Source organism: Pagrus major, chromosome 5 (genome assembly GCF_040436345.1).
Source record: "Pagrus major chromosome 5, Pma_NU_1.0".
Lineage (NCBI taxonomy): Eukaryota > Metazoa > Chordata > Actinopteri > Spariformes > Sparidae > Pagrus > Pagrus major.
The window spans coordinates 28,727,876-28,751,770 of record NC_133219.1 but is presented as its reverse complement, the minus strand read 5'-3'; the positions used below and the strand labels follow the sequence as shown (position 1 = coordinate 28,751,770).

The 23,895-nt window shown below is 43.1% G+C and overlaps 1 protein-coding gene across 1 annotated transcript in view; it reads right to left on the bottom strand.

The window, feature by feature from the left end:
• Positions 1 to 4,263: 4,263 nt before the first annotated feature.
• The window catches only part of syne3 (spectrin repeat containing, nuclear envelope family member 3), a 39,436-nt gene continuing 19,804 nt past the window's right edge, over positions 4,264 to 23,895 (bottom strand). Inside the window, exons 8-18 of the mRNA XM_073466282.1 lie at positions 23,673 to 23,847; positions 23,096 to 23,278; positions 21,868 to 22,011; positions 21,114 to 21,248; positions 19,327 to 19,488; positions 18,045 to 18,217; positions 17,225 to 17,888; positions 15,696 to 15,839; positions 13,668 to 13,850; positions 12,697 to 12,747; positions 4,264 to 7,873 (exon numbers count right to left, since the gene is read on the bottom strand). Of these exons, the coding sequence (XP_073322383.1) occupies positions 7,691 to 7,873; positions 12,697 to 12,747; positions 13,668 to 13,850; positions 15,696 to 15,839; positions 17,225 to 17,888; positions 18,045 to 18,217; positions 19,327 to 19,488; positions 21,114 to 21,248; positions 21,868 to 22,011; positions 23,096 to 23,278; positions 23,673 to 23,847 (2,197 nt within the window). The 3' untranslated portion in view covers positions 4,264 to 7,690. The remainder of the gene's footprint in view (positions 7,874 to 12,696; positions 12,748 to 13,667; positions 13,851 to 15,695; positions 15,840 to 17,224; positions 17,889 to 18,044; positions 18,218 to 19,326; positions 19,489 to 21,113; positions 21,249 to 21,867; positions 22,012 to 23,095; positions 23,279 to 23,672; positions 23,848 to 23,895) is intronic.

Below are 23,895 nucleotides of genomic sequence, written 5' to 3'. Positions count from 1 at the left end.
TGTGTGAGGCTGTATGTAAATCAGCTGCTTCCTGCTGCATGTGATCGTGCTGTCATGTAAACCATAGTATACATTACATAAAACACACACATACATGTATAATTTACCTTTACTCTTAATACTTCTACATACTACTACATGTATTACTTATGATATTAAAGAACATTTATGATCAGACTTTGACTCAAGCACTAGTCAGATGGATGACTTTCACTTTTACCAAAGTAATATTTTAACATCATATCTATACTTTTACTCAAGTATGACTTTTCAGTACTTTTTACAACAATGATCATTTAAAGCTCAAATATACCCTCAAACTTTAGAATATTGGTTTTATTAGCTTCAGTTTACCAGTTCCTCTGGACTGTGGTCCTCTTCACTGTTAACTCCATTGTGGTCCTTTTACAGGTTGGAGACATCATGTGCTCATGACACCTGGAGAAGCTACAGGATGTCATTCATTGTTAATTAAACCTCGATGCATGCTGGTGCCGCCCACCACTAATACTCGGATAGTCACAAAGACATGATATGGGGAAGTCGAGATGAGAGAGCTTCATTTAATTCAAATGTCTTTCTCTGACCAGCAGGAGACGTCTGATCACTCTCACTTTGATGAAACACAGTTCATCTCATGACACGTTTTCTCTTTCTCAAACAGGAAAGCGAGTTTGTGTGAGGTCACTGATGAACATGTTACATCTCATTGATTCATCTGAACACAAACAGAAAGGGGAAGATGACGCTCACACAGCAGAAACATGCCAGAGACATTTTTGATGAATGAAAGTGTGTCTGTTCGGCACCGTGCAGTGTTTTCAGCCGGAGTGTTTACAGATGTGGTTGGTGAGCACAGATTTTGGTTTTAGTCTCTTTACAGGCACAATGATCTCAAACCTGCAGACTACACAGTGAAGGCTGTACACAGTCACTGCACCTGACTGAAAAATAGGTCCAACACTTATGTAACTCTCCCTCTTAGAAAAAAAAGAAAACAATAGGCACATTTCCCAAATGTTGTAAAAGTCATTAAGCAGGAATAATGAATAATGATTTATAATGAGATATTTGCACTGATAATTCTTTTGTTGGACTACAATTTAATAAAAAGCATAGCAAACAATTTCATCATAATGTTGGATATGATAAATCTGGTAATGACCAATTTGTGTGATAGCTGCTTAGAAACAAATAAAGGTTTATTTAATTAAAAGAAAAAAAGCTTTTAATCATGTTATTTTTCTTAGCATTAAAACAACATCAGCACCAGATCCATTGAGGAACTGATCAGCCTGTTTGTAGAGGAAGAAATGTGAAAATCCACTCCTAACCTTGTGGGTTGGTTACAGCAATTAGTGTTCGAGTTAGGAAGATTTTTGTGTTCAAATGTTGCAGATTGATGAGGACTGGAAGCTTCTCTGGGAGAGAGGCTGCTCTGGTATTTTTGCTCCATGTACTTGGCAGAGTGTGAGCTCCAGATTGCAGCACAGCTCGGTGGGCCTGGCTGGAAGAGCGAGGTGAGAGCAGCGTGGGAGGCGGCACGCACACGGATGGAAGCAACTACACTCACAAAAACAGACACAGGCATTTAGTTTAGATGATGGAAAACCTAATGATGTCGCTGGAGAAAGTGGCCCATAATAGCAGGAGGTAGTAACAGGATACATCTAATTACACAAAACGGAAATCAGGGTTTTATGAAGTGAAATGGGGTCAGACTGATGTCTCAACTTCCTGATTGATATAAGAGTAATACATACTGGCCGTCTGACTCAAGCAGGTGCTTCTTGCTCTAAAATCTTTGAATCAGCCATTAGTGGGAGATTTTAGTCCCAGGGTAGTCTCAATGCTGTTCCACATGCTTTTCCTAATCCACCAAAATAAAAGCACCAGAGAGATGTCATTACATCAACAGAGAGATAACAATATGATTTAAAAATATAATACGTGAAATTCTGCATTGAAACGTCTAAAAACATCTAGAGACAATAGAGACATTTTGTTGAGTTGTGTTCTTAAATTATCCCAAATGTTTCCAACAATGTTCAAACCAGAGACATCAAATTTACTCAGGTTTACTAAGGTAACGGTGGGTTTCATTTGGACACCTGTCAGAACTTTTTGGAGAGTCAGTGGGTTCCATGTCACGTGGTTCAGGTGTCAGTGCTAGTTTCTCACTGACACGGTTTTCATTTTCACGCCCTGCGTCCATGTTGTGTAAATAGCAAAGGTACTTGCACCCATCTGTGCACCCTTGGACGTGTTGAATGTCTGAAAGTGAGATCAGTCAGACTCCGACCTCATCACTCCCCACGGGTATGTTTACATAGAGATATTGGGGAGTGCTGAGCAAAACATCTTGAACCCCCCAAAACCGAACAAATCCAGAGCCTGACGCCATTGATGTGAGGATCTGCTATGTGTGGGCCCAATGGTGTCTCTAAAGACGCTGAAGGCCAGATTGAATTTGCCAGAGTGAGCGTTTTGTGAGTCTGGGTTCACTATCTTTAAGGACAACTGAAAAGTCCCCACACACCACAAATCTTTTGTCAGCAGATTCAGAACCACACAAGAGAATCTTTACCACATTTATGTCATAGCCTATTAGAAGTTGATTCCTTAGAGAATCAGGAGTTGCAGCAGCAGGAGACAGAAACCAAGAAGCCATGGCTAAAGCTGGGACTGCAGTTCCCAGGGTCCTGTGGGGTATGATGTCGGCAAATTGACAGGGTGTGCTTGGTTGATGAGTGTGGAGTCATATAGAGGCTTGTTATGTCTATAGTAGTACAGCTTGATTTCCCTGCCTGAACTAGCTCGCAGGCGTTGCTCCATGTGTGGTCAGTCAGTGATGGCGGATTGCTATCTTGAGGTAACAGAAAGAAACTGCACCATAGATCAACAGAATGCTGGTCTGACATGACACTCTGCTTTAATGATTAGAGGGGCTGCTTTCAGTTAGTTCAAATGCTTCCATGTGTGCAGTAATGTCGCTGCAGCAAATATATTGGTACATTTAAACAGCAATACTAAATGCAAGAGTTACAAACTTGACAGTAGAGGCAACTCTCTAGGAGAAACTTAACTTTTAGCTTCTGAAAAGATTGTTGTAGACAGCTCTGATGGAGCTCAGGATTTATCAGCACAGCTGCTTTACTCCGAACAATTTCCTGGTATGAACCTGCTGCGAGGGATCGCTGGTGATAATGTAATATCAGTGCATTTGCTCATATGCAGTCACAGAGCTGTTGATGGGACAGATGATTGGAAGATGGCAAAGGCAGCAGGTCCAGCAGCTGAGGAGCACATACCTGCCCCTCAGGAAGATGAGTGGCATTGTTTAAAAAGCAGTGTGACAGCAGCAGGGGCACCTGGCTCTGACAGGTAATAAGACACACTCATTGTTTATATTTATGTTACACCCAAAACACACCTATGACCACTTCAGTCTGGATACAACCCCTTCACACCGTGTGCCCTACTTGGCACCGTTTCATCAGCAAAAGGGTTTGTACACACCCTTAATGCACTTGTGCCGTGGACTTTGACCATGAACATTTGTACCTGAGTCATGTTTACAACTTTATCAGCGATGGTTAATTGGTGTGTTCACCACCAGTGAAGTCAGATCGACTGCAGCATCATTATTCACCTTACTGGTGCAAGTGTTTATTCTCCCATAGCCATATTAATTCACTGTGCATAAGCTGTAAGCTAGCAAGCAATCACACACACCACGTTTGTGTGTGTACACACAAAACAGAAACATTCACACGCAGTCTTTTCACAATTAGTGAAAAAAATGTGAAAGTGAAAAAAAACAGTTCTAAATAAAATGTCACCCCAATTCACATTATTCATATAATCAGACTGTAAAGACTGCGTGCATATTACGCATGGTGTTAAAGATGTGTACCAGTACGCACATCCTCACCCTCTGTGGATTTTTATATTCAGAAATCTGCGTAGAAAGTGGCAGTGTAAAAGATGCGTACCAATACACAGTCTCACCGCTTGTAGATTTTTATACATTTGGAAACCTACGTTGAAAGTGGCGTAAGTACACGTGTACGCATGGTTGATACATTGGGCTGGTGTTTATTCCTCCAGAGGGTCTGACTCTGCACACAACTCTCTCCTCCAGAGCTAGTTGGCTCTGGACTTTTACAGTACACTTTATATAATCATGTTAAGGAGAAGGCTGCTCGCCTAAAACCAACACTGTGACACACACACACACACACACACACACACACACACACAGACCGTTACATTTCATTTTTATTTGAGCAGAATAAAAAAAATTGGTTAAATACAAGCTCTCTTGAATAATATGAAGCATTCTGGTCTGTTTCACACAGTTAATAAAATAGAACTGTATCCTTTTACAAAAAAAGCTCACTTCTCATAATGAACACCTCTATCTGAACACAGACTCTGGCATTTAGGACAGTTTTGCATAACACTTGTACTCACACTGTTCCTGTGACAGCGTCTCTTCTGTATGTTTGTCACACAGACTGAATCTAAAGAACCAGCTGTGCTCAGGAGATTCAAGTCATTTCATATGTTGCATATAGTATCAATGGAAACACAATAATGTAGGATGGAGCCAGGCATTGCATAGGCTTCTCTAAAGGGACACATGCATAATAGAAGAGCAGTGCAACAAGCAGCAGTAACATAGATCCTTATCATTGACTCAGTGTACAGTGCAGCATGAACACACAGGACAGGACTGAACCTCATTTAACTTGTTATATAACTGTATACAGTACATTGGCTGGCAGTGCTTACAAAGCTACATACTGACTACATACATGTGGTTATGGCACTGAGAACAGCTGATTAACTGGATGATATACATAAAGCTTTAAGGCAACGATAACTGTGTGTTTTATTCTGTTATGTGATGCTACATGTAGCATATTTACATATTAGAACAGTGGATCTTAAAGTAGAGTCCATCTGTAAGTAACAGACTCGTCTGGTCATGGGCTTCATACACTTTCAGCTATAACACATCTGAAGGGGAACCTGAGACCCTCATCCAACAGGGCTCCATGGTCTAATGTATGACAGTGTACGGGCCTTAACAGAACCACAGCATGAGAAGAGATCATGAACATAAATAATGTTTAGTCATACACACCAGTGGAGTTGTTAAAGAAAGCATCTGCAACATGAACTTCATGGTTCCCATTATTGATTGTGTTGTTGTGCAGAGGATTGTTTTACAATGATGTCTGACATGTAGTGACAGTTTGATTCATCTCTGCCTCGTCCATTATAGTTGTTTGGAGAAACCTCACAGAGCCCAGAACCTCATTTAATACCCAGCCAGCCAATCAGGTGGATAAACAAATATTTTCCATGTTCATGACATGACGTGGCACTAAAGACGAGCCAATAGGAGACTGACAGTTTCCTTCCTTTACACCAGATGTTGTTGCTCTCTACACAGATCATCAGGGGTCATGTACATCTGACTGTGCTGTGCATGACCCTTAGTCAGCTGTGCAAATGCATTTTTATAAAATATCTTGCAGCTGAATTTAAATAGTGATTGCTCGCTAAAACAAAAGCTATTCTCTGTGATGAACGCAGGTCAAAACACACACTCTGTTGGTGCTGAAGGAACAGCTCTCTTCCTGTTTTGAGCAATAAAAAGATAAAATCAAATAAAAACATAGATGCAATTAAAAACACACTGGTTGTGAGAAGCTGCCCTTCATCTTTCAGTTATATTATATTACATGTTTATGTGTAATGATTGTGATGTGATGATTATGCTGTAATAACATCTGTTAAGTCCTCAGGTGTCTTCACTCGTCCTCTTTCATCCCCAACAAAAGCTGAGCTTCACACTGAATTGGAAACATGCTGAAGTACTTTTGAATTCGCAGCAAAAACAGACTGAAGACGTAATAGATTAATTTCATTTGCTTACTGTTGCCACGGAAACATGATAAGTCAATAACACACGTGAACTAAGCCAAAAAAGGCAAAGTGAGCGTGTGTGCGAGGGTATGTGGAGGTGTCTGGGTATTTTTAGGAGTGTGCGTGGTGTGAAAAGAGAAAGAATTCAGGATACAAAATCTATTTAAAGTTATTTTGGGTTTGGACAGAAAAAGTGAAGCCAAGGTTTACAGCTCTGGCGCTGGCATCAACAGCACACTGTGGGCCAAGAATCTGTCGGGCCACGGTGCACAGCTCTCTAATTGTTTTCACTGGTGGTTCAGGCTGTGAAAGAGACAGATCAGGGTGGCCAAGCTAAAACAGCACCTCCAGAGAGGAAATATAAGTCAACAGCTCTCATGAGATGACTGTACAAGCAGCACAGGTACAAACAACAGAACAAAGGAAACCTGCTTCAACCCCACTGACTCATGAAGAGACATGAGGTATGAAAATCAGATTAATCCTGCATCAATAAAAGTAAAAGTTTAAAAATCTGAAGCTGACACGCAGCAGGACCACATGAAAACGACAGAAAAAGGAGGGTTTTTGGTTCTTCAAATATCAAGGATCCATCTCACATGTACCGTATGAATATGAACTCAGAGCTGTGATTTGGTTTTCAAGTGGTCACGTGTCAAACTATGAGCAGGGATCAGAGTGAGAGGGAGCAGAGCTACATGTCGTCAACACTGTAAGAGTAAAGATGTCTTTCTGTCCTGTGCTCATGATTCTTCATGCTTTTTGTCAGTGAATCAGTGAAGCACATCTGTGTGTCCACACTGAGAACAACCTGTTTAGTGACTGATAGAAGAGACTGACAGGATCAAGGTGTGAGCCGTCGTGTTGCATGAAGCTACGAGCTTTGGTTTTTAAAGATTTTACAACTTGGATGGTATTCTTAGACTGAGCTTGGGATTTGTAGTCCTAACTGGAGTCTGGTTGATTCTTCATGATAGCTACTTTGAGTCGTAGTTAACAGTTGATGATTTTTAAGGGTGTTTTCACATTAGGTACGATTCTTTGGTACCATGCTAGAGTACGACTGCCCCCCCCCCGCCTCTCTCCTGCTGACAGCTTTCACACCAGTAATGCCTTTTCATACTCGAGAACACTTGTGTATGTAGCTAGTGAGCCTGCCATCCACCAACATACACAAAGAAGAAGAAGCAAACACTTGCCTCCAACACACAGTCACAGCATTCCACTGCAGTGCTTTGGTACGGTCGCTTTCACACCTGATGCGAACTGAACTCGGTACACTTGTGTTCACACTAATCAAACGAACTGGATTTTGGGGTCAAGTGTAGTCAGATCTGAGCCCAAGTCCCTGATGTGAAAGCACCCTGAGCTGCAAAGACGTCTGGGATGTGAGGACATTTGTCCGAATAGATGATCAGGGCACTGACAGACTTGTTATTTGCATATTTGCGTACTACTCTAGATTTGGTTTTCCTTCACAGACTGTGGTGCTTCCTAGTAGAGATGATTTAAAGAAGGAGACATGTGTCACTGATTCACTGGATGTTTCCGTAAACAGTAAAGCTTTTAGTTTCTGAAGCTGCACAGCCTTCTGGTCCTGTTTGTGGTCTGTTACAGTCACGCATGATAACAGGGTGAGGCAATGTGGGATCCTACAGTAAGTCGTAAATCGTTTCCTACATAACCCAGGGTCCATTGTAGTGACATAAAACAGGTATTACTCTATCTTGTGCCATCCAGAGAAGGATTCCTATGTAGGTGGAGGTCCATCGTAACGCAGCATGATGTTGAAGGATCGGGCGAAGTTGTTGGAGAGCGAGCAGCTGTTGCCTTCATCCATGAGAGGCAGCAGGAAGGCGAGCAGCAGCAGAGCGAGGAGGAGGAGCCACAGAGGAAGAGCCAGCCGACAGACCCGATGCAACAAGCTGGGCTTCTGCAACAAGACAGAGAAGACACATTAATGCACTGACATACACTGAATGTCATGTAGGTTTAATCATTTAGAGATAAAACTGTGGAAATGACTCAAGACTTTAAACTACACCTGGGTCTTTATTTTATTTTGACAGTTTGTTATGTTAGTTTATTATTTTCAGTGTGATTGTGAACATACTGTACCACCTGCTCATGACCTCATCCTAACTGTTCACGACCTCATCCGAACTGTTCACGACCTCATCCTAACTGTTCACGACCTCATCCTAACTGTTCACGACCTCATCCGAACTGTTCACGACCTCATCCTAACTGTTCACGACCTCATCCGAACTGTTCACGACCTCATCCTAACTGTTCAAGACCTCATCCTAACTGTTCACGACCTCATCCTAACTGTTCACAACCTCATCCGAACTGTTCACGACCTCATCCTAACTGTTCACGACCTCATCCTCATCCTAACTGTTCACGACCTCATCCTAACTGTTCACGACCTCATCCTCATCCTAACTGTTCACGACCTCATCCTAACTGTTCATGACCTCATCCTCATCCTAACTGTTCACGACCTCATCCTAACTGTTCACAACCTCATCCTAACTGTTCACAACCTCATCCTAACTGTTCACGACCTCATCCTCATCCTAACTGTTCACGACCTCATCCTAACTGTATTAAACAGTTAGGATGAGGATACAGGATAGGATACAGTTTAATCAGTTCGTATTTACAGCTGTGTTTCTGTGCTCGAGTCCTCCGGTCACCCAGCCTCTTGTCTCCTGCTGTACTTCTGATTCTGGTCCAGACTTTAAAGTTACCTTATATTATGTATTCCCTCACACTGTACTTCATAGTAACAGGTACTGGTTACACCATGCTCTACCTTTAGAGACTGCACACCCACATGTACCTCTGCTGCTCTTTCAGGTTTCTGCTGCAGATTCCTCAGAGTGTTTGGGATGTTTTAGTTTGTCAGTGTGTGAAATATAAAAACAGTGACGGGATGAATTTGTGATTATTTGCTCAGAAATCTAAAAACAAAATATGAACTCTTGTGAAGATGAAAGCAGAAGCATCTCACCCACACAGTCAGAAACATCATGCCCCACAGTAGATTCAGCTCCATCCTCTACGCTCAGACAGTTGTTCTGTGACTCATGTTCACTGCCCACGCTTCTCCCTCACTTTATGAAGCCTGCTTTACTGGCCTCAATGGAAATAATCTAATGAAAAGCACAACACTTGCCTGCGAAGGACCAGCGTCAAATATGAACAGATGGAGGAATCTTTGAGGTGTTTATCTGAAGGACTGTTGTGTGAATATTTGCTAAAATTCATCAGAGTGGCTCAGTGCAGTGCCTCATACACCAGAGACCCGAGACACTGTAATCATAGTTCAACTTGTTATATCTATCATGTATTTAACATTTACTATCTAAAAATGATGATTATGAACATAACGTCCAATGAACCACTGTCTCATACTGTATGATGGTTGTTAATGACCCTCTGAACGCATTGACAGTGTCAAACGATGGTTTGATGTCCAGTCAAGCTGCAAAGTGGTAAAAGCTCCTAATGCTGGAAGTATTGTTCCACATATTTCATATTTTTTTTTACTGATTCAATGGTTGAATCAGTATGAATCAGGAGATAATCCTCCTTCTTCATTACTCCATGTACTTTCGTTAGAGCAGCAGATCCACTGGCATCAGAACAGCCCCACAGCAGAACACTACCAGCACCATGCTGGACAGTAGGTTTGGTGTTCTTGGAGTTAAAGGCCTCACCTTCTCTCTTCCAAACATATTGCTGCTCATTGTGGCCAAACAACTCAGTTTTTGTTTCATGTGACCACAGAGTTTTCCTCCAGAAGGATTTTCCTTTGTCCATGTGATCAGCAGCAAACTTCAGTGGAGCTTTAAGGTGCTGTGTCTGGAGCAAGAGCTTCTCTCAACACAGCAGCCTCTCACTGACACCTGTCTTCCAGCAGCTTCTAATTCATTGCAGACTTGCTTTTTGGTGTTTTTTGGTTGAGTCTTGATGATCCTGACCAGTTTTCTCTCAGCAGCAGGTGATAGTTTGTGTTTTCTTCCTGACCGTGGCAGTGACAGTTGGTCAAACAAAACATAGAATGGGCCCAGTATCAGAACCACTGAGAAGAAGTCAAGATGCTATAAAGAACATTTGATTGACACAACTTTCTATAATCACCTAAATTCATCCTTCAAGTTACTGTATGTATATTTATGATCCATCAGATTTGGTCACATTTTCAGAAGAACTATAATAAATTCATTACTGAACCAAACTTCATGAATGTTTTTGTGACAAAGTAGTTTGTGTTCCTCTCTTCATCACAGAAACATGAGAGCTGTAGGAATCACTGGAAGTGAAGACTGACATGATGAACATGTTCTTTACAAGTGGATGTAAACTTTTGAATGTGACTGTATGTCTGAGCTATCAGTGTTATCATTTCATCTTTGTTTCGTGGAAATCATTTTTTGGTAAGGTGATTGGCTCTAAATACTACAGTACCCATAACCTCAGCCACTGTTGCTGTAGTGAAGAAGCCTCCTGCAGTATTCATAGACTATTGGATGGATGGTAGTGCAGGGAAATTTAAATCTCTAATGATTGTATGTTTCGTTCAATCCTACTTTAGTTTTAGAGTTTAGAGAAGCTCATTGTTTCTATCTTTGGATTTTTCACTGAAAATGTACTATCAGTATTTGCATGTTGATTCTTCAAAGTCTTACATTTAACTTGATGGATGTTGCAGACAATCTGTCCAAACAGGCTTCAGTGATTACATTAATCAACTGATAGAGCTCAAACCCTTCTTATCTGTAGCCATTTTAATGGTGCTGGTGTCTCACAGCAGGGAGGAAACAGTAGAACAGGACAGAAATGTGGTCAAACACTTGAGATGGACAGAGTGTGTCTGCTCTGTTGTGGACGCAGGGACAGAAGTCATGTGGAGTGTGTTGGACTGTGTGTGTAAAGGTTAATGATTGATGGAGGAGGAAGTGAAACTAGCTAACCATACCTCCATGACAAACACTCACTGGGCAAAGGTATGTGTGTGTTTCACAACACACAACCTCAACCTGCTGCAACACATGACAGAGAACAGAGGACACTGGTCGTCAATCCTGCAGTATGTAAAGTATCTGTATCTGTGCTGATGGTGACAGGACTGAACTGTCTTCACTGTGATAACTCACAGGAAACATTTACTTTCATACATTTCAACAACGTTTTCTGATGGTTTTCTGATGGTTGTTTCGTCAAGTCATTTCCTGCAGATGTGTTACAGTAAAAGTCCAGCAGGGAAATTATTACTAACTGCTACTGTTCATCTTTAAAAGGGATCAAACAGGAGCTCATTTCACTTGTGTTAGTCTGTTTGGTTTGTTTTTAGCCATCATAGCAGTCTGCTGCTCAGTTCACCAGTTGGTGAGTACACAACTATTGGATGGACTGACATGAAATAAAGGTCAGGCAATCATGTTCCCCTCAGGATGAACGGACTTTTCATACAGCACCATCGCACCTTCAGAACACCTTAAAGTCACAGAATTTCTCCATTACATCAGAAATACCATGACGTATCATAAATAGCTAGGTGTTTGTGCTTCAAGGCACGAGAGAGAAAAGCAAATGTGACTCAACAAACCATCCTGTCAATAAAGCAGTCAGCCTCTCTGAAGATAAAGGCTGGTGACAGCAGCAGCAGCACCCTCAGCCTGTAGAGACCGTGTGAACAGAGTGTGAAGAGGAATGTTTGGAGGGCTGTTTGAGCGTCTGAGGGGTCAACAGGGAGGCTTTCTTTAATCCGCTGCTCACCACCCACTGCTCACTAAATGAATGGGGGGTTGGAGGGCTGGTTCGATATGCTTGATTTGATGCCAGTCCTGGGTGGTCAGGTCATCTCTTGGAGATTCAATATGTCAAATGAATGCAGGACAGCACTCGGTTCAGAGGGTTAAGACTGACCCACTCACTAATCAGACACACAGGAAGAACACATTGATGTTTCTAGTAGCTTTGGAATAAAAAGAAGTGGGTTTAGGATGAACAGTGACAGGTACCACAGCATGTAAGACTAAAGAAAGAGCGCCATCTGCAGGACGTGCACCTCCTGAACGCCTCCAACAGGTTTAATCTCCAAAACAAAACGGACGAACAAACAAACTAACTAATGATATACCAATAAGCACGAAGCATAACCGCTTACATAACAAAGAACAACAGACCTCTGAGCATCACCAAGAAACATAATTGTGACTTACACGTCAAAATAGGACCAATGTGTATACATCTCATTCATCTAAAGCACATGTTTGATGCTTTCATACCTCATTAATGCAGCAACGTCAAACTATATATCTATAATACACACACCTGTATTTTACAGGCGTATATCTTCGTACAGTATCTGTTCAAACCAACAACACCTGCACCATGAGGAGCAGCTCCTGCTGTGTTCACATGCCTACACTGGATCTGATATTAGTGATCCAAGGTTTTTAAAGTACTGGCAAAGAAATTCTGGTGTCTGTGCTTATGCTGGACAACTAGCAGCACACAGATCATCATCAGGACTTTTTAAAAAAGCTTGACATCTACAGTTTATTAACTGTATTAAACTGTTAATTATATAACTGGGTAAACCAAATCAAATACTCTTTATTCACAAGTTAATTCTATAAAAACATGTTTTTGTGTTAGAAAAGACTAAAAGTTATTACTGATAACTATCTTCACCATAATGAGGCTCAGCTCTGTTTAACATAAATACTGTTGTGTTACCTTCTGCACCTTTGCTGCGATGGCTGGCTCCTCCTGCTTGGCTCGGATGCTCTGCAGAGTTAAAACAGTTCTGAATCAATTCACAGTGGTAACTGTGTAGAAACATTCAGGCAGATTAACACACACTAACACTGAGCACTGTGTTATCATGCTAAAGTCCAACCACACTGCAGCTCTCACTGACCACTGACTCATGCAGGACCACACTGCTGCACAGCCTGCAGAGTTCTTCTGAAGTTTGTGAAAACATCTGGAGAAGACTCAGTCACTGAGTCTACTGAGCTGCAGCTACTTCACAGATGTATGACAGGATATCTTTACTGAGCAGGCAGTGACTTAAAATGTGTTAGACTGCCACCCTGTGGTGAACAACGGCAGGGACCATGACAACTCATCCCACTGAAGAGACAGCAGTAGTTAATGCTAGAATCTGACACAAGAGCATTTATAGACAAGTTTCCACATCAAGTTCAATGACTTTTGTATTAATACCTTCATAATTAAAATATTTAGACCTTCAGTAAATAATCTGAAAACATGCTTAACATTATTGAGTGGACCACCGGTCACATAGTATAGAAAAACTACACACAGTCAACATGTCAGTGTGCAGCTTGTAACGGCGTGCAGCTTGTAGCGGCGTGCAGCTTGTAACGGCGTGCAGCTTGTAACGGCGTGCAGCTTGCAACGGCGTGCAGCTTGTAACGGCGTGCAGCTTGCAACGGCGTGCAGCTTGTAGCGGCGTGCAGCCTGCAGCTAGAAGAAAAGGTGACACCTCCAGACAGAGGCAGTGACCAGGTGTAGTATGAAGACAGGTTTCTCCTCACTACTCTTTGAGCTCCATGTTCTCCTTCCCTACATCCCTGTCCTTTGACTCGACTCTGCCGATATCAGTTCTGATGCAAATAATACAGAGAGAAAGCTTGATAATGATGATGACACACGCTTCCTGTTAGGGTTGCTCCTCTCACCTTGGCACTGGTCCTGGCCCTGATGTCTCCCATGTCCTTCAGTTTGGATTTGTGGAGCATCCAGCGGTAGCGAAGATCCTCCAGAGACACATCCTCTGCTGGTCCTGGAGAGTCGCTGCTCTGACTCTCCTCCAGCAGCAGCTGGAACTGCTCCTGACCCCAGGGCACCCCTGCCCTCAGAGCCTGCACCAGGACAAAGCACAGAGTTTTAGCTGTACTGGACTAGTTCAGGAAGTTCCTGAGCCTGTTCCTTCTGCTGCAGTTCAGAAATGATGAGCAATACAAGGTGCTGAAAAACTGAGCCTTTTATCCACAAAAGTTGCTTTCCAATCAGCAAAACAAGAAAAAAGCATTTCAACAGACTCAAAAAGTTGACAATCAAAGCAGGTCACAGTTCACAGATCACTACAGGATAATGATTTTTCTCCAGCATAAAGAAAGAAAAAAGATTCAGCAGTGTGTTCTAGTTTCATGATGACTTCTTTGGCTTTTCCAAACCTTCAGGCAATCACAACTTCAGAGTGAACAGTTCAAACAAGCTGATGAGGGAAAACAAGTGTGGTAATTATTAAAAACCAACACAAGTTCTATAATACTAAAATACCACTAATACTGGAGCTTGTTCTGTTCAGTTCAGACTGTGTGTACATATTTCCATCACCACCTGTGGGGATGGTCTTTGTCAGGAGGCACCAACAGACCACATGTCTACAGCTTTACATGTGCAGCTTTGGCTTGGTTCTACTCTGTTTAATCTACTCATACATTTATACATGAGCTCTCTTATCAGTGCCTCACATGTGGTGTATTCATGCAGACAAACACGAGTGTAACTGAAGCATGATGACACTCAACAGTAGCTCACAGTACTGTTGTAAGATACTGATAAGTCTCTGCATACTGCCACAGGTGACTCACCTGAGCAGCACCTTCACATTCATTACACCACCGTACATTACCATCAGCATATCATTTCAGACATTATCATCCATTACATTTTTGGTAAAATGGGATCCAGGGTCCTCTACTTGACCTCATTAATTACTTTAAGTGCACTCACACTGAAGTAATGAGATGTCTCGGGAGAACAGAAAATGATTTTCCCATTAGTTCTCTCTTAGCGGCACAAGTTGGTGGCACACACTCAACAACTGCTTCAGGCAGCAGCAGCAGCGTGTTAACAAGGGGCTGTCAGTTTATCCTGCCAGAACACTACAGCCATGGACAACAACTACAGCCATGGACAACAACTACAGCCATGGACAACAGCCTGACCTCATGTGTTCAGAGTGTGGAGTTCCTGGATAATGAAGGCATCGATGCAATTGACTGGCCCTCTTGTTCCCCTGACCTAAATCCAATTGAGCACCTATGGGACGTTATGTATCGGTGCATCCGACGCCTCCAAGTTCCAACACAGACTGTCCAGGAGCTCACTGATGCCCTGATCTAGGTCTGGGAGGAGATCCCCCAGGACACCATCCACAGACTCATCAGCTGCATGCCCAGATGTTGTCTGGAGTGCTTACAGGCACTCGGGGCCAAACACACTACTGAGTCACATGATGAGTTGAATCAGCTTGTGATTTTCATTTTGGGTGTGATTTTGAATCCAGCCCTTGATTGGTTGATGATTTTGGTTTCCACCGACTATTGTTACGTCATTTTGTTCTATACATTAAACAATGTACATCAGTAATGATTTTCACTTGAATAATTTGTTCACCAAGATCTGATGCGTGATTAAAGTGTTCCCTTCATTTCTTTGAGCAGTGTATTTATACATAACCTGGCCTTCATCATTAGTGAGTTAATGGTAAACAGACACAAACACACAGAGAAAGAGGTGATGCTATTTTCTGCACTTCAACAGTTTAATAATTTAATGCGATCCATCTGCTGCTAGATGAGGGTTTAAACCAGGAGCATTAAAGCACTTTACAAAGAGCTAGTTAAAAAAGTTCAGTCTCCCACAGTGAGAGGTGGAGTCACTCTACAACTACCGACTGACTGTTCACAGAAACCCACCTCGAGTGTGTCCTGTCGGGTCTTGACTTCTTTGGCACTGAGTGTTGCTCCCTTGGTTCTGAGGATCCCTGAGAGGAGTTCATTCTCTCTGGACAGCCAGGCCTCAAACTCCCTCCTCCTGGACATGTGCTGTCCTGTGCCTCCCTGCAAAACCCACAACAACTGAGTTTGAGTTTGAAGTAAGGATATGTGTGATATATTGTCACCAGACTTATCTGCTCCTCTTTTGTCATACTGAGACAATCATTGGAGAAAAAAGTGAACTGTGGGCCACTGCTACTCTTCTCACTCTCTTTTCATTGAGCAAATAGTGAATCATCTGTAGTTCACATTACAGACAGTTCACCCAGCAGCCTACTAATGACAACTTGATCACAGTTTGCCTGCAGGCCCTGCCATCAACCACTAAACATACATTTATGTAGGACCCAGTATATTACATTAAGTAGAACTGAGCTGATTTTCTGTCTAATGTGAGGGTGTTGTGATGTCTAATGGCCCCAGTGATCACTTATCTGGCTCTTGGATGATGGGATGATTACTAGCAGGTCAGAAATGATGCTCAGCTTGCAGTTTGGGCTGTTTTATAGTCAAACTTTCACATGACTGCTGTCAAAAGATATGTTCTGAACATTGTGAGCCTGCTTTAATATTACTGGAATGGTTCTCTAAATGTGGCTGAAACTGAGACTGCTGATAAAAATAAAACAACATCATCTTTTCCAGGGATTTGACTATCTCAGATTTTATCTGTAAAAACAACACTCAGATAACTTGGTCCTGGTGAATTTCCATTATCAGAATAATCTTGAAAAACCTCACAAAGAACTAGAAAAAGCTCGCCAACAGTCCTACATTGATTTTCTTGTTTATTTTGAACTGCCACAAGGGAGAGCCCTCTGTCCAGTCATTGAAAAATCCTCTGTCTGTCAGCAGAGTTCACGGCCCACAACAAGAAGTTAAATGGATGTGTGAACATGGACTCCAAACTAAAGATGTGTGTTGCATCAGTGACGCCACAGAAATACTATAAAATTATAAACTGTACAGAGTGACACTCCTGTCTCAACATGGTTGAATTAACCTAACTGGAATGTTCAATTGACAACATCAAGTTTAGGTTCAGTGTCGGCAGACATGTTGTGACCACTCAGCTGATCTGAACAGGTCTGAGCATATTTATCATAAACTTTGCTGGAAAACTTTGGTTTAGTCTATAAGGAGAGAAGACGACGACGAGTCCTCGTGAACATTGCCGTGACAACTTAATAAATACTTCCAGCTGTGTTTTTCAGATCATTAAAGCGCTGCAGTAAGGTGAGGTGTTTCTACGACAGCCTTTCATCAGTAAAGGACCCTGCATTCAGGAAGGGAAGCCATAACATAACCCTGTAGTGGAGGCTCCTGTCCTTCTGTCTGTGGGAACACTGAGTGTATCACTATGAGATTAAATGGACAGAGAAATAATAGCTGACCACTGGACCCAGTCCTCTACACAGTGAACTGAGAGGCAGGAACATGAACGGTACCATTGTGTGTTCCACTGGTGCTGATGATGTCTTGGCTGCGTCTCTTCTGAAGAGCACGCTTCTGAACGCTCCCCCTCTTCCTGGACTCAGGCCTTCCCCTGCCTCCATGTGACCGTCTCTGGAGCTTAGTCTTCCTTCTTCATAGCTGACCTTTGTGGTAAGCGCTGTTGCACCTCTGTCTCCAGCCAGGATGCTGCTGTCGCCCCCTGTTGGTGTATCACTGTGAGGGCTTCCTTCAGCGGTCGAGTCTTTGGACACTTTTCTGCCTGTTCTGCTGCGAATGCTCCACTCTGAGGAGTCTACTTCATCTCCTCTAAAGGAGTGGTCACTGTCTCCGTCTGTCCTTGATGGGCTGAGATGCCCAGCCAGCATGAGGTGACCCTCACCATGTCCCTGGTGCCACCAACCCTGCCCTGTCATCTCCCCTGTCGTCTCCCCTGCTCCCACAGAGCGTCCTCCTCTCCCAGGCCCAGAACTATCCAAGGCTCCGTACACCTCTGCTGGCTTGTCTTGTAGTTGTCCTCTCTGGCTCCCGGAGCTCCCCGTCCTGGCCTGACTGTCCCCCTGGTTCAGACTCAGCTCTGTCATGGACGTGTTGTCTACAGACAGGCCTCCGACTCTCCATAAGTTAGACTCTGCCTGCTCTGTGGAGCTGTTCAGCAGCCTGGAGGAGAAAGATGGAGACAAGTTCAGTGTCTTCATACCTCAGCATGTGTCTCTTGTAAGTCTAACACATGACAACAGCAGGAAGACGCTGTGCAACAACAGAGAAGCAACAAACCAAACAACAAAAACACTCATCATCCTAATGTTCAGGTACCTGTGAAGGTTGAGACTCATGTTGTACAGCGCCAACCAGGACTCACGCAGGCGCTTCATGTCTCTCACGATGTGGACCTGTCCCTCTGCTGAGGTCTTCTCCAGAACCCCCTGACCCTGGACTTCCATCTGCTGCAGCTGAAGCTCCTTCTCTGGAAACTCTCCCAGTGCTCTCTGTGGAAAAGGACAAGACCTTCATAAACATGGAGGGCGGACCGAACGTCACAAACATCTCCTCTCTGTCATGATCATGATTTCTATCAGCATCAACATCAACATCAGAGCACCATGAAGTTCACTTGTGTCAGTGTTCTTCATACAGTGTGACACTGCATCCCTGCACAGGGAGCTCCTCCACATTGACACATGACTAATCATTTACAGTGATGAGTCACAGGCAGCACACCTACACTGTCATCATATGTCAGTCCAGCTGTTTGAACTCTTGTCAGGTACACTCATTGACTGAGCATCAAACCACAGCAGACAAGCTCCAAAGCCAACCAACAGTAGAGAAGATCTTCACCAGTAGATGGTATCACAGAGTTTTGTGTCTGAACTTTACTTAATATTTAAACCTTTTTCTCAAAATCTCTGCCCAGACATATTCCACCCTGAACGCATTAATACAACCACAACTTGTCTGATTGCCCCTCGGCTTGTGTTTCTTGCTCCATCTATCTCAGCAATTCATTTGGTGAGTGCAGTGTTATTATTATCAAACTGAATGACTGGACCTAATGTGTAATTAATCACAACTCTGCAGAGCCCTCGGCTGTTGTTGTTTGGTTTTATTCACAGACTGGTGGTACAATCACTTCATGTCTGACCTCAACATAAATATTTTATTATTTTTCAGAATATTAAAATGTACTGAGGGACGACATCATTTGGCCTGTCAGTAGTAATATATGAGATCTACAACATGTTCTATAATGTTCTCTTTGGAAAATTGTTTGTATTGTTGTGTCCACCACACATATGTGTCTCTTAATGTGTGGAGGAGAGTGTCTGTGCTGGAGAACAGATATGCAAGAACACACACAGTCACACACACAGTCACACACACAGACACACACACAGACACACACACAGTCACACACACAGTCACACACACAGACACAGGCACAGACACACACACAGTCACACACACAGTCACACACACAGTCACACACACAGTCACACACACAGACACAGGCACAGACACACACACAGACACACACACAGACACACACACAGACACACACACAGTCACACACACAGTCACACACACAGTCACACACCTCAGCTTCGTGCTGGCGACCCTCGATGCTCCACTGTCCTGCAGGGCTGTGGAAGGACTCCAGCTTCTGCTTCATGATCATCAGCCACTTCTCTATGTTCAGCAGACTGTCGTGGAAGCTCTCGTGGTCTACGATGCTCTCCTCACTCTCATGGACCTTCGCCTGCAAACAGCAGAAAAGATGAGTGGGACAGTCAGAGGCAGTGGAAAAAACTTTTGAAAGGTCATGATATGCATTGGCAATATGTGCAACAGCTGCAGTCATGTAGAAAGTGACTTTAAATTCCCATATTGTGACAGATGGTGCACTAACAGTTTTATAGTGATCAGTTCATGGCTGAGGTTTGCTCTGTTAAAGTCCCAAAGAACAATGAGCAAGGAGTCCAGATGTTTGGGCTCTGTGGAGTTACCAGCTCAACTTCTCCACATAGATTAAAAAGCTGTTAGAAAATGACTCCTGCTCTGAAGTCCTGACAGGAACACCATTGATCTGACTCATAAAACTGAGCTTCCAGGTGTGGGGGGAGTACGAGGGTTGGGCCGATGAACGATGCCATTGGCCGTCAGCGATGGCTGACAGCCATGGACTACTAATCCCTGACCGTCGTAACATAGTTTCCTCTGCAGGGTGACACAGTTGGAGGTTCATGTCAGAGCAACAGTGGGAAACAGCGTAGGCTACAGTGGTGAGCTAATACACAACTGCTGCCTCAAGTTCATAAACAACGATGTCATCGTCCATCACGATGTTTCACTGTAGACATCTTCATATGGCAATTCACCCAACCCTAGAGAGTACTACTGCATCAGTGACAAAAGTTGTATTAAGCCTTTAGTGTCTCCAAATGGAGCTGTGTGAAGTCTGATAAATGCTCTCAAGTTGGCTCAGTTTTGAAATGAAACAGTCTGTCTGTGGAGCATAAGTCACATAACTGACTCGTATCTCAACCACACTGTCAGAGGTCAGGTTAGATCTTTTGACGAGGTAGAGGAATAAATCAATAATGAGAACTGGAGGGAGTCCTGTTCATATATATGAAAGCTGATCAGTGGTGCATAAAGCCAAAACGTTAAGAACTCCCAGACATAAAGTGACCCAGATCTTCCAACTGTTGGTCCTGTGGAGCGTGCTGAACACTGAAGACTCTGACCGGCCACGTCGTCTAACTTACAGTTTAACTCTGGGCTAATTTAAATGGCCATAATTGTAAAACAAGTTAATCATGAAGCTCTTCTAAACTTTTCAAATGTTATCAGACCGAACTGGATCAAATTCTGGTGGTGAAATTAATCATTTCATGAAGGTTGTGACGCTCAGAAATTAAATGTTTCTACCATTTTAGAGCCACTTCTGTCACAATGTAAGCTTGTGGTCCTGCTGGGCCTCTGAGCATCACATGACAGTGTAATTACACGGTTTGGCCACGATGTCTAATTGGCTTCAAAGCCCAGCGCTCCTCCTGGAGGCGTGGGAAGAAGAACATGAGGAATAAAAAGGCAATATCGATAAAAAGAACTATCCAATGTGAAGCCAATAATGTTTGAGGAGTGCAATGCTAGTGGGGTTCTCTTTTAAAGCTGTTTAGTTAAATCTAATGTAACTGAACTAAAACAGTAGAGATTCAGGCTGTAAAACCACAACATGACCTGAAAGACAGAGAAAAGGTCAGAGGAGCTGATGTGCCTTACCCCCTCAAACAGTCATTTGATCCATTGTTAATATAAAGAAAATGTCTGCTGCCACTTTAAGTCAGAATTTGGTCCATTTGAAACTCTGTCCTCTCTCACCCTGACTGCTGTGTGCAGTTGTTTCCAGTCAGCACACAGCCTCTCAAACTGAGTCCTGTTGCTCTGACTGGATGAGACTAGAGTCTCCAGCGCTATGATGTGGGCTTCACAGTCCTGCAGGTCCTTCTGGATCACCTGAGGACACACAACACACACAGTGTGACAGCCGGCCGGGGGAAGCAATACAACAACACAACAACACAACATGGTGGTTTAAGTGTAAACTTTCAGTTCAAACTCGCACAAAGAGAGTTCATTAAAAATATCTGTTCTTTACTGGATCCTACAATATTCATGATGTCGCAGCAAAATCTGTTATAATGAATAAATCTATCACTCTGACAACAATAAATGTAGACACAATAATTACTACAGTTTCAGGGCTCTGCAGTTGGATTCTCACTGTGAACTGTAATGAAGTGAAACCAACAGCTGCCTGAAGGTAGCACAACACATTACAACCCTACAGCAAGCTGTGAACAGATCTGTTATGTAAAGTCTGTCTGATATAAAGTCAATGTAGTGAATCCAAAACACAGTCACTGATCCATCATGACAACATGACTGCACCAGCGTCTCTCTTCATTATAACACTGAGTCACTTCCTGATATTCACTGTGGTCTCGTACTGTAACTCTGGAGCAGCTGCACATCACTACACACTGGAGGAAGACCTGACACAGCGGGCCTTGTGCTCAAGCAGACATTTGGCTGACTCTGGCTTGGCTCTGCTCTGACCGGAGATTAAACTCACCCTGAACTGGTCAGACTGGCTTTTCTTAGCCAGGATGTCGGGCTGGGGGCCGTCAGCTGCCATCAGTCGGTCCCGGAGACCGGCCAGCTTGGAGCGGATCAACTCATAGGCGTCACCAAAGTCCTTGGTTCTGGAGATTAAGCCCTGTGAGTGGGAAAAATGTCATTAAATGTCTGGTTACACAGCCAGTCATGGCAGGGCTGTATGTTGAAGCCACAGTATCTCCTCCTTTTGACTGACTGTTTACCTTTTTTAAAGTGAAATCGGTCTGCACAAGGAGCTTTAGTGCTTTATCACATCTTCAGCCTCTAATGATGTGCACAATGTAATTGTGAGCTCGTGTGCATGTTTCGCCTCGCTGCACATGACAAATGGAATAAATGAAAAACTACAGGAGATGTGTTGTTATTTTTAGATCCGACCTGCTGCTCGTCTGACGGCCTCAAACTCTGCTGTCATTTACCTTCATTTAAATACAGTAAATGTATATATACTGACCTCACACTGTCTGCCTAATAACAGCTTCTGAAACAAGTTATAGTCACACTCTGAAGTTTGATTTTCATTATTGATTAATGATAACTGCTGATTGTCTTTACGATTCATGGATTGTCCAACAAACGACTCTTCATTTAAAAAGGAAGAGACGCAGGATATTATTTACTGTTAAGAAGGCAGAACAAGTTAGCCTGAAACGATTAATAGATTATTAAAATAGTTGCCGATTACTTTTGTATTGATCACCTGATCAATTAATGGACTAATCGTTGTCGCTCTAGTTTGATTATATTTCTAGTGACAATCAGATTTCACGATGTTCCATCACATTTATGATTTTAGGACGGCCACTCAGTGTGATTAGGCAAGCAGAGGTTTAAAATCATGATACATGTCACATACATGACAAAGTTGGCAACTGGTTAAACTACTACTACTAACCCTAGAGCTCAGAGTGTCTCCCGGTGCTGGGCAGCACTACTGCATCAAGCCTTTTGTCTCCAGAGGGAGCTGAGTGAAGTCTGACATGTTGCCTCAAGTCATGTTTCTTGAGTCAGTTGTGGCTGAAGTTACAAGTTTGAAGATTTCTGGATCAAAACTAAAGCTCGAAGCAGGACAATCGTTTTCACTTCCCACAATTTTAAAGGTTGACTTCTACTCAAGTCACTCACTGGACGGTTCACACTCACATTTATAATAAAGTCGAATGATGACTGTAACATTGTGATACCTGTAGTCTGCTCTTCCTCTGCAGCAGCTGAGTGTGCAGCAGCTCTCTGTTCCTAATGGCAGAACTCAGCTCGCTCCGCAGACAGTCGGACCTCTCCGGCCCGAACACAGAGTCCAGCAGGTCCCCCTTCCCCTGCAGCAGACCGAAACGCTCCTGCAGCTGGACACTGTCCTTCAGCAGATGCTAACATAGAGGACAGAAATGGGGGAAACTTGAAGTCTGCTGTTTCAAACTTTTGTTTGCTGCCACAGTGAAGCAACTCTTACACAAGCTTTGTGACCTCTTTATTGGCAGGATGTTCATCTGTTTCTTTCTCTTGGTTACCCTTGGATACACTCATCCAGATCCCACCGGTGTAGTTATTGATATTGTTTATCACTGTTTCATGTGGCGGTGTAAACAAGAAGCTGAACTGGTTTCTGAGTAAACTTGTATTTCCACTGAAATAACTGGACTCTAGTAAACTCTTGTAAAGCGGGTCTGGTCCATTCTACTCACATGCATTCATTGTAATTTCAAACATTGTTATCTAAAAAATATATTATTATAGCCACTTGTTGGAAATGTGTGTGTTTACCTCCATGTTCTGGACCAACATGGCAATGTGGGAGAAGTCAGTGACCTCAGCAGAAGCCTCCAGAACCTGAGAGACCATGTGGCTCCACTGGGCGTAGACCAGCAGTGGGTCCTGGAGAACGTGTCTGAGCCCCGACTCGGACTCCGAACACAGCCTCGTCGCTCTACATTTCACACTGCAACATGAGAGAATGTTCTGTAAAGGACCAGTTCAAAACTGAGGC